The sequence below is a fragment of the Mus caroli genome, chromosome X, assembly GCF_900094665.2.
Source record: "Mus caroli chromosome X, CAROLI_EIJ_v1.1, whole genome shotgun sequence".
Taxonomy (NCBI): Eukaryota; Metazoa; Chordata; class Mammalia; order Rodentia; family Muridae; genus Mus; species Mus caroli.
In genome coordinates, this window is record NC_034589.1 from 89,816,451 (window position 1) to 89,831,917 (window position 15,467).

General features: G+C 40.5%; 1 protein-coding gene across 1 annotated transcript in view; it reads right to left on the minus strand.

Moving 5' to 3' along the window:
* Arhgef9 (Cdc42 guanine nucleotide exchange factor 9) overlaps positions 1 to 14,144 on the minus strand; it is a 122,302-nt gene extending 108,158 nt beyond the window's left edge. The window contains exons 1-2 of the mRNA XM_021153587.2: positions 13,305 to 14,144; positions 12,394 to 12,416 (exon numbers count right to left, since the gene is read on the minus strand). Coding sequence (XP_021009246.2) covers positions 12,394 to 12,416; positions 13,305 to 13,317 — 36 coding nt within the window. The 5' untranslated portion in view covers positions 13,318 to 14,144. The remainder of the gene's footprint in view (positions 1 to 12,393; positions 12,417 to 13,304) is intronic.
* Positions 14,145 to 15,467: the final 1,323 nt, after the last annotated feature.

A 15,467-nucleotide genomic window follows, 5' to 3' on the forward strand; every position in this document is an offset into this window, starting at 1 on the left:
AGAAAGAAAGAAAGAAAGAAAGGAAGGAAGGAAGGAAGGAAGAAAGGAAGAAAGGAAGAAAGAAAAAAGGAAGGTCAGGGCAAGCTGATAAGAGGTCTACCAGGTACATCCAGAAACCTGTCACTTAGAAGAAAGGTACACATCCAGGTTGACCCAGGGTTAGGATGCAATCTGCTCAGGTGTGTCTGGTGCATGTGAGTATGTCCCATAGATGTTTTCAGGTATGTCTCATGTTGTCATGTTTGAGTATTGTTTTTCCAAGGATGTCCTTAATGCTGTCTTTTCAGGAATCTAAGTGCATGCTGGCAATACACTGGTTATAAAGCATATCCAGGTATGCATCTCAGTGTGTTCCATGTGTATTTAGATATATAGTGTAGCTTATATGCATCCATACATGTTCAAACATAGGAGTATATACAAGTATACCACATGTCATCCTGTGTATCTCTTGCTTTCGCTGAGAATATTCAAGTGTTAAGATGTCCCATTCTTAATTATTTATTCTATATTTTTATTAAGGCATTTTTATTAGATATTTTCTTCCTTTACATTTCAAATGCTATCCCCAAAGCCCCCTATACCCTCCCCCCCACCCTGCTCCCCAACCCACCCACTCCTGCTTCCTGGCCCTGGCATTCCCCTGTACTGGGACATATGATCTTCACAATACCAAGGACCTATCCAGTCCCATTGATGGCCGACTAGGCCATTAAATTCTTAGGCAAATGGATGCATCTGGAGGATATCATCCTGAGTGAGGTAACCCAATCAGAAAAGAACACTCATGATATGCACTCACTGATAAGCGGTTATTAGTCCAGAAACTTAGAATATACAAGATACAATTTGCAAAACACATGAAACTCAAGAAGGAAGGCTCAAGTGTGGATACTTTGCTCCTTCTTAGAATGGGGAACAAAATACCCATGGAAGGAGTTACAGAGACAAAGTGTGGAGCTGAGATGGAAGGAAAGACCATCCAGAGACTGCCCCACCCAGGGATCTATCCCATATATAAGATGTCCCATTCTTCAGTGAGTATTTGTGCTTTAGGTATGCAACTGTATATGCCCTAAGAGTCCCAAATGAGTTTCATGTATATGCCTGAGTGTGCTGTGTGTATTAAAAATGACTTAGATGTACATGTATGTATTAGGCATTCATAAGCAATAAAGCTGAACCAATTTTACTACCCAGCAATTTGTTGTTACTGGCTGTACTGGCTGGTTTTATGTGTCAACTTGACACAGCTGGAGTTATCACAGAGAAAGGAGCTTCAGTTGGGGAAATGCCTCCATGAGCTACAACTGTAAGGCATTTTCTCAATTAGTGATCAAGGGGGAAAGGCCCCTTGTGGGTGGTGCCATCTCTGGGCTGGTAGTCTTGGGTTCTATAAGAGAGCAAGCTGAGCAAGCCAGGGGAAGCAAGCCAGTAAGTAACATCCCATCATGGCCTCTGCATCAGCTCCTGCTTCCTGACCTGCTTGAGTTCCAGTCCTGACTTCCTTCAGTGACGAACAACAATGTGGGAAGTGTAAGCCGAATAAACCCTTTCCTCCCCAATTTCCTTCTTGGTCATGATATTCTGTGCAGGAATAGAAACCCTAAGACACCAGCTTTCCTTCAAGATGTCTGGCTCAATCTGCACACAAGCAGGTCAGGGAACATGAGTTCAAATTTTACCTCCAGTAGTTAAGCCAAAGAGTTTCACTACTGAGTCAAGCAGCAAGTAATAAATAGACACAAGTCACTGATCAAATAACAAGTCTTTGGGTAAATAACAAGTCTTGCCACTATTTATGTCTCAGTTTCCTATGCAATACTATGAGGGAGCAGGCTTAATATATGACTTCTTTCTCACTATTTAGTGACTTCTCTCCTTAAGTACCATGGGCTAATTTTGTTTCTCCCCACCACAATGTATCATTATGTAGATATATAATTGCAAATTAGTACCTAAAATGTCTTATCCTAGTTAAACCCCTTCTAGACAAAGCAACCTTCTGGAATCTATACCTGTCATACATTCAACATTCTTTTTCCCAGGGGCTTTAGTAAACAGTATATGGGTAAACAAGGCCTCAAAGACATATACTATTCAATAAAGCCCAAGGAAACCAATGTATGGTTTATCTTAATCATTGTACCTGATCCTTTGGAATAACTATAGGAGGTGAGGCAGCATTTTGCTTTGTTTCCTGAGACAGGGTCTCATACTGTAGACCATGCTGTCTTTAAACTCACTATGTAATCCATGCTGGTTTTTAATTCATGACAATCCTCTTGACTCGCCTCCTGAGTGCTGGATTACAGATATGAGCCACACTACACCTGGCTTAATGAAAAGCCTTTAGCCCAAGGCCCACTCTTTAAGAGTAAATCTAGATAAATCTGCAGAGAAAACATCCCAACTAATCAGGGCACAAAGGACTACAAGATTTATGATCCTGTTTCTGCATATGGAGTGATTTCTGAAGCATCCTTAGACTTTATATATTCAGATAGACTTAAGATGTATCTGAAATGCTAGCTAATGGTTTAAATGTTAACAAGGCTAGAACTATCCAGTGGCCTCCTCCACTTAGTTCTTCCTGCTCTCTTGACTAGCTTTTATTTAAAAAGGAAAAAAGAACTAGACAGAAGCAAAGGGCTGCAAGTAGTTTTCAGACACACTCCTTACTCAAAGTATTCATGGACTAGGAATTGCTAGCTCTGCCTAGCACACCACTTAAAAACAAACAAACAAACAAACAGACAAACAGAAAAAAAAACAGCACTGATCTGAGTCAGTGAAAGCAATATAAAATTGTTCTTATTTATTATTATTGTGGGGTTTGGGTGAGGCATCAGGGTCTACCAGTGTTTCTAAAGAAATCACCATCCTCCTGGCTGGGTCTCTACTGCTCTCAGCTGTTTTTATACTTTTCATCTGCCCCCCCCCCCCAGCAGGGAGGAGATATTTCCACATGAAATGGTAGAGATAAAGATGGAGAATGTCCACTTATTCTATGTAGGTCACTGGCCATAAGTGTGACTTCAAAACAATTCCTAATCATATTAAGAAAACCTAGAGCCGGGCGTGGTGGCACATGCCTTTAATCCCAGCACTCGGGAGGCAGAGGCAGGTGGATTTCTGAGTTCAAGGCCAGCCTGGTCTACAAAGTGAGTTCCAGGACACCCAGGGCTATACAGGGAAACTCTGTCTCGAAAAAACAAAACAAAACAAACAAACAAACAAACAAAAAACAAAAAAAAAAGAAAGAAAACCTAGTAATATTCAAAACAAATCCTAACCAAATCCTGAGGGGACGGGCAAGAACTGGTTTTTAACTGCAGTGTGCTTAGGTAGCTCAGCTCGAGGGACTTGAAAAGGTGCTAAATAATAACAAAATTAATTTGGGCTGTCTTCCAAACTCCTCTTTTAGCTTTGCGGGAGATAGGGAGAGTGCAAACTGGTTTGCTATTCATAGCAACATGTGTGTGGCTCCATGGAGAATAGAGCTTGGAATAACTAAAAGAAGGCTTCTTGTATAAAAAAAATATATATCCCAGATTTCTACCAAGAATCCAAAGCATAGGACGGATCATAAGGCCTCTTTCCTTCCAGGAGAGAACAGTAATAAGAATCCTCTCCGCTGTGGGAGAGAGAATTTAGCTACAAAGGACACAAAGAGATTTGTTCAAGGGCACTCTGTAACTGACTTCCTACTAGCAAGCCCTCTGTATTGTCATGCAAAGAGGACTGAGTAACAAAACTCCTCCACTGTAGCAGTCACCTACAGATTACCAGCTTCAAATTACAGACAAGAAAATCAAGTCAGAGTGCTTGCCTTGCCCTGGCTATTGTCACAGACTCCTAATTTCCATCACACAGATACATTTTAAAACTTACCTCTGGAAGGAAAAAAAAAAAAAAACAGAGTGGCTAGCACAACTTCTGGGTTCAGGAATTCACACCATTATCCTGCAATGCCCTAACGTTTGTGCTACTACAACTGTATTTTGTTTCTTAGGCAAGCTTTGTCCTTCCGGTGTCTAGTTCCCCAGCTTCAACAATGAGAGGATTAGAACTAAGACAGCTCTGATGTCCCTTTTGTTGAAGATAAAGTTGTCTGAAATGACTAAATGACACTTTAATTTCCAGAGTTTGAGTCTAGATCAAGCTGAAAGCAATTATATAACAATTGAGTCTTTGCATCTCATTTTTCTCAGTCTCTAGCATACCTCTTTGACAAGGTCACGGGAAAATTCAGGTGATACAAATTATGAAACCCACTGAAAATATAACCTAACACTCAAGAGGGAAAGTCAAGAATCAAATGTCTGCCAGGACCATTTTCCTTTCCTTAAAGTATATGCGTGGTCTAGTAAATCTCGAATATTCCTGTGCAATCTGATCTAGATTTGCACATCACTCAGCTCCTTACAAGGTCCAAAACTGTTAATACGCCCGTCCATTATCTTTGTGTCCTAAGAAGAAAACAGTGTCATCATTTTGCCTGTATTCTGAGCTCTGTCACGGTGCCTAATTTATCAGAAGCCCTCCTAGTGACACCTGGCTCCTCTGGTGCCTTTATCCCGAAACCAAGGCACCCACTACTTAGCCCTCTTGCCAACCAGCAACATTCGATGCGAGAGGAGGCAGGAAGAAAGTGGGTGGAGGAGAGGCTGTGGGAGGTTCAGCTAAAAGTAACTATTGCCTTTAGGCGCCACTCAGAGTAGGTGGGGGTGGGATCTTAGCACATCCTTTCCGCAGCCAGCTGGGCATGGAGGTGCATGGCTTCTCCTCCTCTAATGAAGGCAGGCAGGCGGAGAAATCAGCTGCCAGAGCCATTCCAAGAGCTGGCTGTAGATGAACAGTACTGGCCTGCTCTGGGCCCTGAGGGTGACATTACTCAGCATAGGGGTTTATCCAGGGCTCCTCTGCCTCAAGAAAGAGAACGTGGCTTACAGGAGATTCTGTTTCTGCTGCCCTCTTCCCACTGCCTAGCACCCAAAGGCCAGCTCCCCTCTGGGAGGTTATATAATACTCTTCTTGTCTGTTTAGCTTTCTTACTTTGCTCAAACCTGTAAAAATATATATATAGATCCCTAGACAGTATAGATCCAGAATCCTAGAAAAGGATAATAGTTTACCAAGGAGCATGAGGAGTCATGAATCCAGACTCACTCATTACTGCAGCCTTGGACACTTGTTCCCTTCTGTGCCTTAGTTGTTTTCTTTTTTCCTTTTCTTTTTGTTTTGTTTGTTTTTGTTTTTACTTGTATAAACAGAGCAAAGCAATGAACTGCAGACTTTTCAGGTATCTTCATCTCTTCCCCCATAAGCAATTCTTGGAGAAGCCTGGCCACGTTAGTCAGACTAACCTTAGTCATGTACCCAAACATGGGTATTCTGTCTCCCAATCATTTTGGCTACTCTGGGAAGAGTCATCCCCTCTTCTAATTCCAATTCCCCCAGTAAGTAAAGTCTGCATTGACAAAATAGTTACATGGACCTTTCTAATCTGTTCTCTAGTCCTTCCAATAAGGCCCTGCCATAAGAAAACCAGAAGTGTTCTGCATGTTCCTGTCTTACATGGATTTATTTTCTTCCTCAAAACCATGCTTTTTCTGTTAAAACTACTCTTAATTTCAGTGACATAGAAACCGAGGTAAAAGCTTTAGTATAGATCTGGCAGCAAGGTGGGGAAAGAGTCAGGGGCTGAACCTTTGGGTCAATGCTCTTTCTAGCACTTTTTTCTTCTATGTAGGTTTATCTTCTATATACGTCTTAATCCTTCTGAGCCTCATTTCCTAAACTACCCATAGGTTTGGACCAATGGAGTTAACTAGGGAACTTTATTGAGAGTCTGTCTTACATATGGCAGTAAGTGCTATTATTATTATTTTTTAAATCATGATCACATGGAAATTTATTTGTATTGAATATAAACAGTCATCCTGCATATGACTAACAGAGAGGAAGCACATAAATACCTGTTACTTTTGTTTCCATATAAATGATTTTCTTGCATTCTTAAACTTATTCTTTGCCAGTCCTGTTACATTATGTTAAGCAAAGAAAAACCATGAGAAAACTGTGATTGAAAGAAACCTCTAGTAGACACATCAAATTCACTTTTAGTTGGCAACTCTATAACCTGTGATGGCTTGGTTAACTGTGTCTAGTTGGATACAAGGTGAGCAGGGACACAGTTAAATTGGAGTTGCCATTGCTTGGTGAAATGCATTGAGTAAGTGCTATTATTAACCGAATGAGTGACTTCTTAAAATAATGTAGGAAGTGGCTGTTGGCTGTCAAGGTAGCCCTTACCTCCTCTGTTTTTCCATACCCATGAGACTGTTTCTGTATTTATAAAGGACAATTCTCAACTACTCATACAGCATAGTTGTTTTTTTTTTGTTTTTTGTTTTTTTAACAAGCTGAATCCCAAACTAGTATACTACGACTCCTCAAGTCACTAGGGATTCCTTTATTTCTTAATGGCTAGTAGCTAGCTCAAAGAATGAAATCTGTGTTTCACCTGCTAGAGGGGAAAAAAAAAACCCTAATCCAAGTTTAATTACAAAGGCAAATCTACTGACCCCATAACCACCCTGAGATTCAAAACCTGCTGACATAACTCTGTATGTTGCCTGTAGCACTTAAATAATACTAATCAGAGAGTGAGTGTTGATTATTTGAACCGTAAGAAATCTTTGAAACCATCTTATCCAATAAAACCAACTTATCCTTACTTTTCAGATGAAAAACAACTTCAGAAGATAAAAGTAATTTATTTAAATTCACTCTGGAATATGCATCAATACAGCAAATATACAGGAATTTATTGCTTTCATGAAAATTCAAACGATCAAACCATCAAACTGATTAGAGTTGTCCCTTGGAATCTGGAATATTGGTTCCTTGTCTCCCTTCAAATACAAAATCTTACGATGATCAAGTCCCTTCTAGAAAATACAGTATTATACCCTATGGTTGTGCTGCTTTGTACTTTGCTTTCACTCTCATACTGGCAAAAGAACCCAGGGTCTCACATAGTTTGAGCTATGTCACTGAGATATACCAGAAGCTCCACCTGCCAAATTTACATATGTAATTTTTCTAATATTTTCTATCTGTGATTGCAGCAGAACCTGTAAATACAGAGAAACAACTTGTTTTTAAATTCTAATAGGTGCCAGACTACTCCTTGCCTAGAGAAGAATCTCCTTGAAATTAACATTAGCCTTTGGAATTCAGCAAGTCTCTGGCAAACTCTGCAGATTGTTTGAATCTACAGGTCTTTCCTATTCATATGTGTAATCAATTATACTCAGGCCAAGCTAATACTTCCTCTGAACTATTTCCCATCCTCTGGTTGCTTTTAGAAAAATATTGATGTCAAAGACCCACTATAAGCAAATCAAAAAGAAAGGTTCTAGAAATTGTAAATCTTGTTAATTCCTCCTGGTGATTCCAATACATAGCAAGGTACAGCAGCAAGAAAACCATGCATTATACAGAACTCTGAAAACAAAATTATTCTGTCTTATTCATGATGTCCTGCATTTTCAAAAAGGAAAAAGAAAGCAATTGTGGCTTTGACCTTTAGCTAAATTAGACCCAATTAGATAACACCTGGTTTGTGAGCATTGGAAAAAAAAAAAAAAAAAAAAAACAAACAAACCAAAACAACAAGGCAGGGCACTGTAAAGCCTGCAATAAAACGTATTAAGGGAAAGATAGCAAAGAACATATTCTTTTTTCTCATGGGAGCACAAGTTTGACAGATAATAGCTAGGAATGGGGTGTATCCTGATGCCCATAAAGCATGCAATGAATCTCGTGTTCTCCTCATCAATGCAGTGGTAGGACAGGTACTAGCACTGACAGATAAAGTCAGCACTAGTTGACCAGCTACATAGAAAACTTAACAGACTCCAACTTCCAAAGGAGGCATTATTAAGATATCAAAGAAGTAACATAATCTCATCATACAAGAACAACCTTCGAGTCAATTTTTGTGATACCTTTTCAAATTTCAGGTAATGCTGCACTGCTAGACATTGCTAATCTTCTGTATGATATGAAGAACAAACTCCAAAATTCCAAAAGGCTAAGACAATACATGAACAAAATATATTTTAACTGATATGTTGCTTGAAAAAAAACCTGAATTTCTTATACATGATGAAAAAATTAAAATCCATAAAGATATAAGAATAGACCAATAAAAACAAAATATGACAAGTTTGAAGAGAATCAAAACCCTAAACTGATGTAAAAGACACATTTCAAAAAAAAAAAAAAGGACCGTGCCAAACTCAAAAGGGTAAGTTGCGTATCTGAATCATCTTGAAGAGGTTTCAATTCAATCAGCCATTTCACCGGCCGATCAAAACCCTTCCCTGCCCCTGCATATTTTATATTCGTCAGGTGGCAGGTGGAGCAGCATTATCAGTTTGGGGTAGCACTTTTTTGTTGTTCTTAGTTCTACTTTTTGGTGCAATCCAAAGGATCAAATCCAGGGTCTGATGTAGTGTAGACAAGCTACCCAATCTTGAGCAGCACATTTTAAGATAAATATAGAAAAGTATGTGTCTCCAAGAGGACAAGGGCATGAAAATGGTAGTCCCCTCAAAACATAGGTTTCAACAATTCACAGTGGCTTTTACCTTGAGGGTTCCATAATAGTGACATTTTCTTTTCATTAAGACATTTCATGGACTAAAGTTTTTTTTCAAAAGCACTAAGTATTAAAAAGCACTAAAAATGTAAGCATGCAAATCCAAAGAAGCCATGTGACTTCAGGAATGATTCATACACACTGGCTTCCTCGCCTCACCCGTTTCAGCTTCACACTAACTGGAAAGGGTCAACTTTGATGCTCCTACATCAAAACAGGCTGACCCACCAACAGTTCTCACCTTTACTCTTCTCAGTTGTAAGTCCAGGAACAGCAAACATCCTTGCCCATTTCAAATGGCTAGTATGATATAAAATTAAGAAAGATATAAAAATCACTTTGCAAACTTCATAGGCCCATGCATTGACAAAGTGTTACAGACATAGCCATTAACAGCTTCTTTCCTGGAGGCCTTTCTCCTTTCTAGTTTTTCCACGTTGTACTTTGGTGCCAGGGCAAAGCATAATGAATTAAATATTCTAGAGTGCTAGATCCATAGGGACAGAAAGAGACACTCTGGGCACATATTAGAAGAACTAAACTTTAATAAAGGATTCTTGGAAAGCAAGAGACACAGCCTACAGAAGTTGCAAAGCTTCTTTGTAATTGTTTATTGTAACTGAAGTTGTAAATAAGGGCTTGAAAGTCTAAGATTTGCTGCTTCCATTACGCTTCTTACCAAGAAGCTATTAGAGCTGTATCCAGATCATTTGCAAGAGGTATTTCGGGAGCAAAGGCTCAATTTTCACATTTCACACCATAAGATCAGATGCAATGGTAGCAGACAGGCTAAAGAGGGCATATTTAGCACTATCACTGCAACTAGAGTGTATCCTCAATCACTCTAAGTCTGAGCCTCAACAACACAATAGGGCACTTCACCCATAGGTTTATTGTGATCCCTTAGCTTTGTAGAAGAGCACGTATATGAGCGAGCGAGCAAGGATGGATGCACGTGCACGCAAACATACACACACACACACACACACACACACACACACACACACACACAAAATCACACAGGTGAACCAGTCCCCAATCACCATTCATCAGATAAGCAATCAAAATGACTTTCCTAATTTCTAGTCTGAAAATACTGTAACACAGGAAAAGAACAGCTTCTCTGAGCTACAAACAAAATTCTAGCAAACTACAGATGCAGATATTGCTGCTTTTGACAGGTGAAACCCGTCTTAATGACCAAAATATGCTGGTCAATTTGTTCCTGCCAGATTATCACTTTACTGTCTCACTGCCTGAAGCCAAAAATGGAGATAAAATATTCTTTCGAGACCTACAGATTTCCTACACTAAAAGTAGGCAGTGAAATGGCTCAGTTAATCTTAAAAATAAGGATAATGACTAAAGAGAGAGTAGAACTCAGGAGCCATCTTCCAATTAAACAGTCAACATGGATGTCCAAGGCTGGGCTTCTCATGCCTACTGTGAATGCATTTTCTAGGCATTTTCAGGCAATAAAGGTTTTGTTTTTTCTTGCTCTTTCCTCAAGAGCATCTCTTCCAGTTTTGTTGGCTTCCAGTGTTTGCTGAACAGAGACTATATCGCCTGTGCCTTTAAAAAGTGGGCTCTGAAGTTCAGTGGTTACTGGGTGATTCATGAGGTTACTAGGATACCAGAATAAGGCATTTTATTTAATTCCTAGGTGGGGGAGCTGAGGGCCAAAATCTCTTAGCTTCTGTTTAGCCCCCTCCTCCTAGCAAAGGCTTATCCTCTACTCAAAGGGATAAGAGAGTTAGGAGGGAAAATAAAGGGCTTTCTAAGAAAATAAACAAATCAGAGTGGAAAAGCCCCATCTTTATTCTTGTACCTTAAGCACTTAAAAGCGACATATAAGAGAGAAAAGGAAGGGGGAGGAAAGTTATTTAACAAGGCAGAAAGCAGAGAAAAAAAGAAGACAAGTTAAATTGCATAGGGTTTTACTCGTCTGGCCTACATTGCTCATTTTCTTCTGTTCCCTTCTCTTGTTGCATGAATTCACATATTTGAAGAACTAGGAAGGCTTTCGGATACATACAACTAAGCCACACTAGCACCGTGTTGTCTGCTCCCTAAACTCACTTCTGGCAGCTCTGAAGTGCCCTGCCATCTCACTAGTAATATCTCCTGAATTTTTAAAGAATGAGCCTTTAATAGCTTAAATTACTGATGGGAATGTTCACTCAAAGGACCCCTCTATTCAAGCCTAAAAGGCTTTAGGTGATGAACATTTATCCAGCCCCAGGGAAAGCTAATCAGAACTGAGGAATTTGATGCTATCTTCATATATTCTTATACCATACATTCTCCGTCCACACTCAGGAGTATTTACAACCATCACCACCACCACCACCACCACCACTACCACCCAGATGAATATGCACATACATCCAGAAATATACTGGCAGCACACCCAAAGGCTTTCTGTCAAAGATTTTCAGGCATTTCATGACATTATTTAGTCATTAAAAACCTGGGTCAAAAACTAGCTGTACAGACTCCTTTTTCTTTTAGTATAAAATAAATCATAATCAAAAGTCAAATGTATTCCACTGTTAAGAGTTCTCATTTCTTGCCCAGGTGGCTAGACCAAAACAATTATTCTGCAGATACCAGCAACAAGATACAGGTGTCCCCTTTCCCCCCAGTCCTTTGGTTAATAATTAGTTTTCCTTTTCATTCCTCATTCCAACCCATTCCCCTCTGACTTTGAGTCCTTATGGAGGGCACCAAATCACAGAATGCAAGAACTTAGAAGTCACCCAGTTCAAAGATTTCCAGTTGTCAATATTATAGGGAGAATCCCAAACTTACTGAGGGAAAACAAAACAAAACAAAACAAAGCTCACTGTCAAACAATCAGTTAACAGATGAAACTTAGGTCTGCAGCTACCCAGCACAGAGCCTTTCCACATTCTCCAACATTGTCTCAAAACTGATATGCAAGCTTCCTTTAAATATTTCTCTGAAACAAACAGGTAAAAAATAAAAAATAATCATACTAAATTCTCATTTCAAAGAGGTTCTTGGTTCCCCAGAAGGGGCCCTCACAAGGAGACCAAAGGATGATAAATCTGAAGCCTGCCAGGAAGCTTCCCAGAGCCTGCTTCTATCATGGTACCAAACAAGGAAGAAAAAAAAATGTTCAGCTTCTCACCCACACTCAGTCAACTGGAGCACACTCTAAGGTTCAAAACCTCAACTTAGTGCCATTAAATAATGTTCTCTTGATCTATCAGGACAATTTCAAGGCCCCCTCAATAACCATTTCCAAAGAGACTGAACAAGACTTGAAAATTGACAGCATAATGCTAGCTGATTTGCACATCACACATGAGCAGCCACCCACATGAGTATAGCTAGAAGCATGTGTGTGGGCGTGTATGTGGCATGATTCACTGCTGTATGAGCCAGAAATGGCACCGTTTCAAGTCAGGTAAGCAACGGAATGAGGACTATCTGTCTGCATCATCGAAGAAAAGGAAGGAAAAGACAAATAAAAAAAGCAAATATTATGTACACACTGGCACTAGCAATGACTTTTTACTAGCCTTGCCAAGAGGTATCTCAGCAAAAACAGCAATATAAAAATAATAGTAGTAATAACAACAAGGATCACCATGGCTATATAATACAGACATATCTCACATTTCCCAAGCTTGCATCCCATTATGTATCCTCTTTTGTGTTCAAAGTCTTAATTTAGCACATTATATACTTACAGTTACATGAGTTTCAGAGAGCTCTGTCCTTAAGCAACAAATAAGGAAATAAATCCCATCAGCACTATCAACTTCTGTTTGAAGTAGTTCATGAACACTACTGCAAACACTTTTTCCCCAAAGGAGTAATACCCAACACTATTATTTCCAAACTAGAGAAAAAGCTGGATTTTGTTTTCTGGGTGAGACACGGGAGAAAAAAAATCCTCAAACTGAAATCAAAGGGTATAATATCTGGGAAAAGGAGCTCAAACATTTTGTTAAAATCCTCTCTTGCTAATTCAAAATATAAAAGAATACTTTTTGTTCTGCTTCATGATTGCTATGAAAACGACACTTACTGCTTTAACGAATGTTTTAACGATGGCAGCTTTCCAAATCAGAAATTGGAAACCCTCAATAGCAAAACTGAAATTCAAAGGACACAGTTAATAAGTGCCAACTCGAGGCACCCCACCGTGCCGCTTCTCAAAATTGTGCCCCTCATTTTGAGAGTATTTTCCATAAATCCATTTCTTGCATAGGTTTTTCGTTCTCTAAACAACCAGTGCAAGACTTTCACAGAACGCCAAAAAATTCATCATGCTCTTCCACAAATACCAACTCCAACTCCAGCCCCAAACAAACCCAAATGCATTCTCATAGCAAGAGAGAATTTTTGATTAAAATCCCATAGTGAAGTTTAAAGGCAGTTTTTAAAGAATAAGTTAACAAGCCATCACAAACAGCGAAGCCACTTTAACAGGACACAGCTTGCTCCACAAACATCACATAGAGAATGCACACAAACATGCACACTTAAATAGAAAACATTTCTCTATCAACAATTTTACTCAAGCAATAAGCAACTCCACTCACAGGCATATTTAAAAGACAAGACATGACAAAAGATTTAGGGAGAGATAATATACCAACGTCATACATATCACAGCGAGGCCATGTTGAAGCTCAAAACGTTTTCCCCCCTGAGTAAGAAAGCTTGTTCTTTTTCTCCCTCTCTTTCCCTGTCTCAGACTGACTCTCCTGATTTTTTCCCCCTCAGAGGCTCTTGGGATGAAATCAAAGTGAGAGTTCGCAACAGCTCAGGTGGCTGGACTCCATTCAGCGCGTTCCCAAGAAAAACATGAGTATGACATTGACAAGCAGGAGGACTACAATCACGGCAAAAACGACTACAGTTTGCACATCCAGGGTCATGGTGCAATGCAGAACACTGTAGTGTTCCAGGTGGGGGGCCGGCAGATTGGGAGATGTCAATCTCTGTTCTGTCAGACTGTCCATACAGCCACCATGCTAAAAAGGAAAGGAGGAAGTCAGATGGTTAGGGAAGGTCTGGGTTTGGTCCCCGAGTTTGGTCCGGGGGAGGGAAGGGGGTTGGAGGCAGGGGCTTTTGCTTCCCTCCCCCTCTCGGGACTGGGCTGATCTTTCCTCCCTAACTGAGAAATCTTAGCTTAAGCTGAAGGTAGCAGAGTCCAGCATTCTCTCTTGGGCGCCACAGAAAAATCAAAATCCTGCTTTTCAAAAAGAAAGGCAAAATGAACCTATCGGTTCTCCAGAGTCTGTCCGGGCATGCGTCTGTCTGCCTAGCTGGCTACCGGTCAGTCTCAGTCTCCCCTACTCTTTCTAGTTCATCAGCTTCCTAAGATCTCTCTCGTCTGCTAGCTCTCTCTCTTCAAGGGATTCCAGGCTACCAGCCACTCTTCCTAGCCTTTCCTAGCTTGCCCTCTCCCTCTCCTCTCCCCACCCCCACCTCAGCCGGTAGGTTGCCTTTTTATTCACGCAGAAACTGGGGGCGCCAGCGTGAGTCTCTGACAGAGACGCTGACAAGAGAACAAGCCAATAGCAGATGCTGCAGCTGCGCATTCAGTGCCCGGAGGCGAGACTTGAGCTGGTGTGCTAGCAACGACAGCCAATCGGAGGACCCAAACCTCACAGAGTCTGCTCTCTCTTCGGGAGCCACCAAAAGCCAGTTTTTACGTGGGGGTGTAAAACTTGTGGGGGAAGGGAGGGTAAGAGACTGAAGGACGAGGAAAAAGACTGAGAAAGAGGGGAGGAAACAAACAGAATCAAATGAGGGGGAACAGGCATGATAAAAGAAGGAGGCAGGCAGAGAAAGTCGATGGAAAGGAGAAAGAGAAGGAAAGATGTGATGGAATAAAAGAAGAAATCGAGGATATAGTGAAGAAAGAGAAGGGTGGGGGAAAGGCAGGATAAAGAAAAGGGAGAAAGGAGAAGGAATAGAAAATGCAACTAGGTAGGTTGATAGGTAGAAACGAAGCATATAAGTTGGCAGCCCCTATAGTCAATAGGAAGCAATTGTCTTTAGCCACTGCCTAAAACTAAATTGCAGACCACTGACTGTCAGCAATAAAATCTCACAAATCAGTGTTGTGGGCACAACCATAGGGGCACCAACTTGTTAACAATCCAGTTCCATTTGGCTTTCTCTGCTGTTGCCGCCCTGTCCTGCTCTGACTGTGATTTCTTCACACTACAGTTAACAGGCACTCTCCCAACCCTCTGAGTATAAAGAAAGTAAGCCAGCTATGGGTTAAATAGTTGCTGTATATAAACTTTCCAAGAACTTGCCATCTACTTGTAGCCATTGCTTTGCTCAGTGTTTATAGCTTTGAATGGACACTCAGAGGGAAAGTGTCTTGAACTAGAGACCAGAGGGTTCAAATGTACTCCCATTTATTTTTTGGCTGTGTAACGTTCAGGCAATGTCTCCAGGCTTCCGTCTCCTTTCTGTTGCATGGGGACTTAAGCTTCCCAGAAAATAAAGTGACCCCAGAAGTCCAACTTCAGAAATATACATGTAAGTTCTACAATGGCCTGGGCCCCCAAGAAAGAAGGGCTCCCTTATCTAGATAATCTCTCAGACCCTTTCCTCTTCTTAAGGTTCCTATAGCCTTAAGAATCAACAGATAGTTGACAGCGGAAAGAAGAAACTGGATTAGCCAGAGATATAACAAACTGAATTTTGGAACTGTGAGCATACTATGGACTCTTAAGTGGAATGGGAATTGTTTGCTATTCTCTAGAAATCTGTGAATCTCAGAGAGTCATTATCT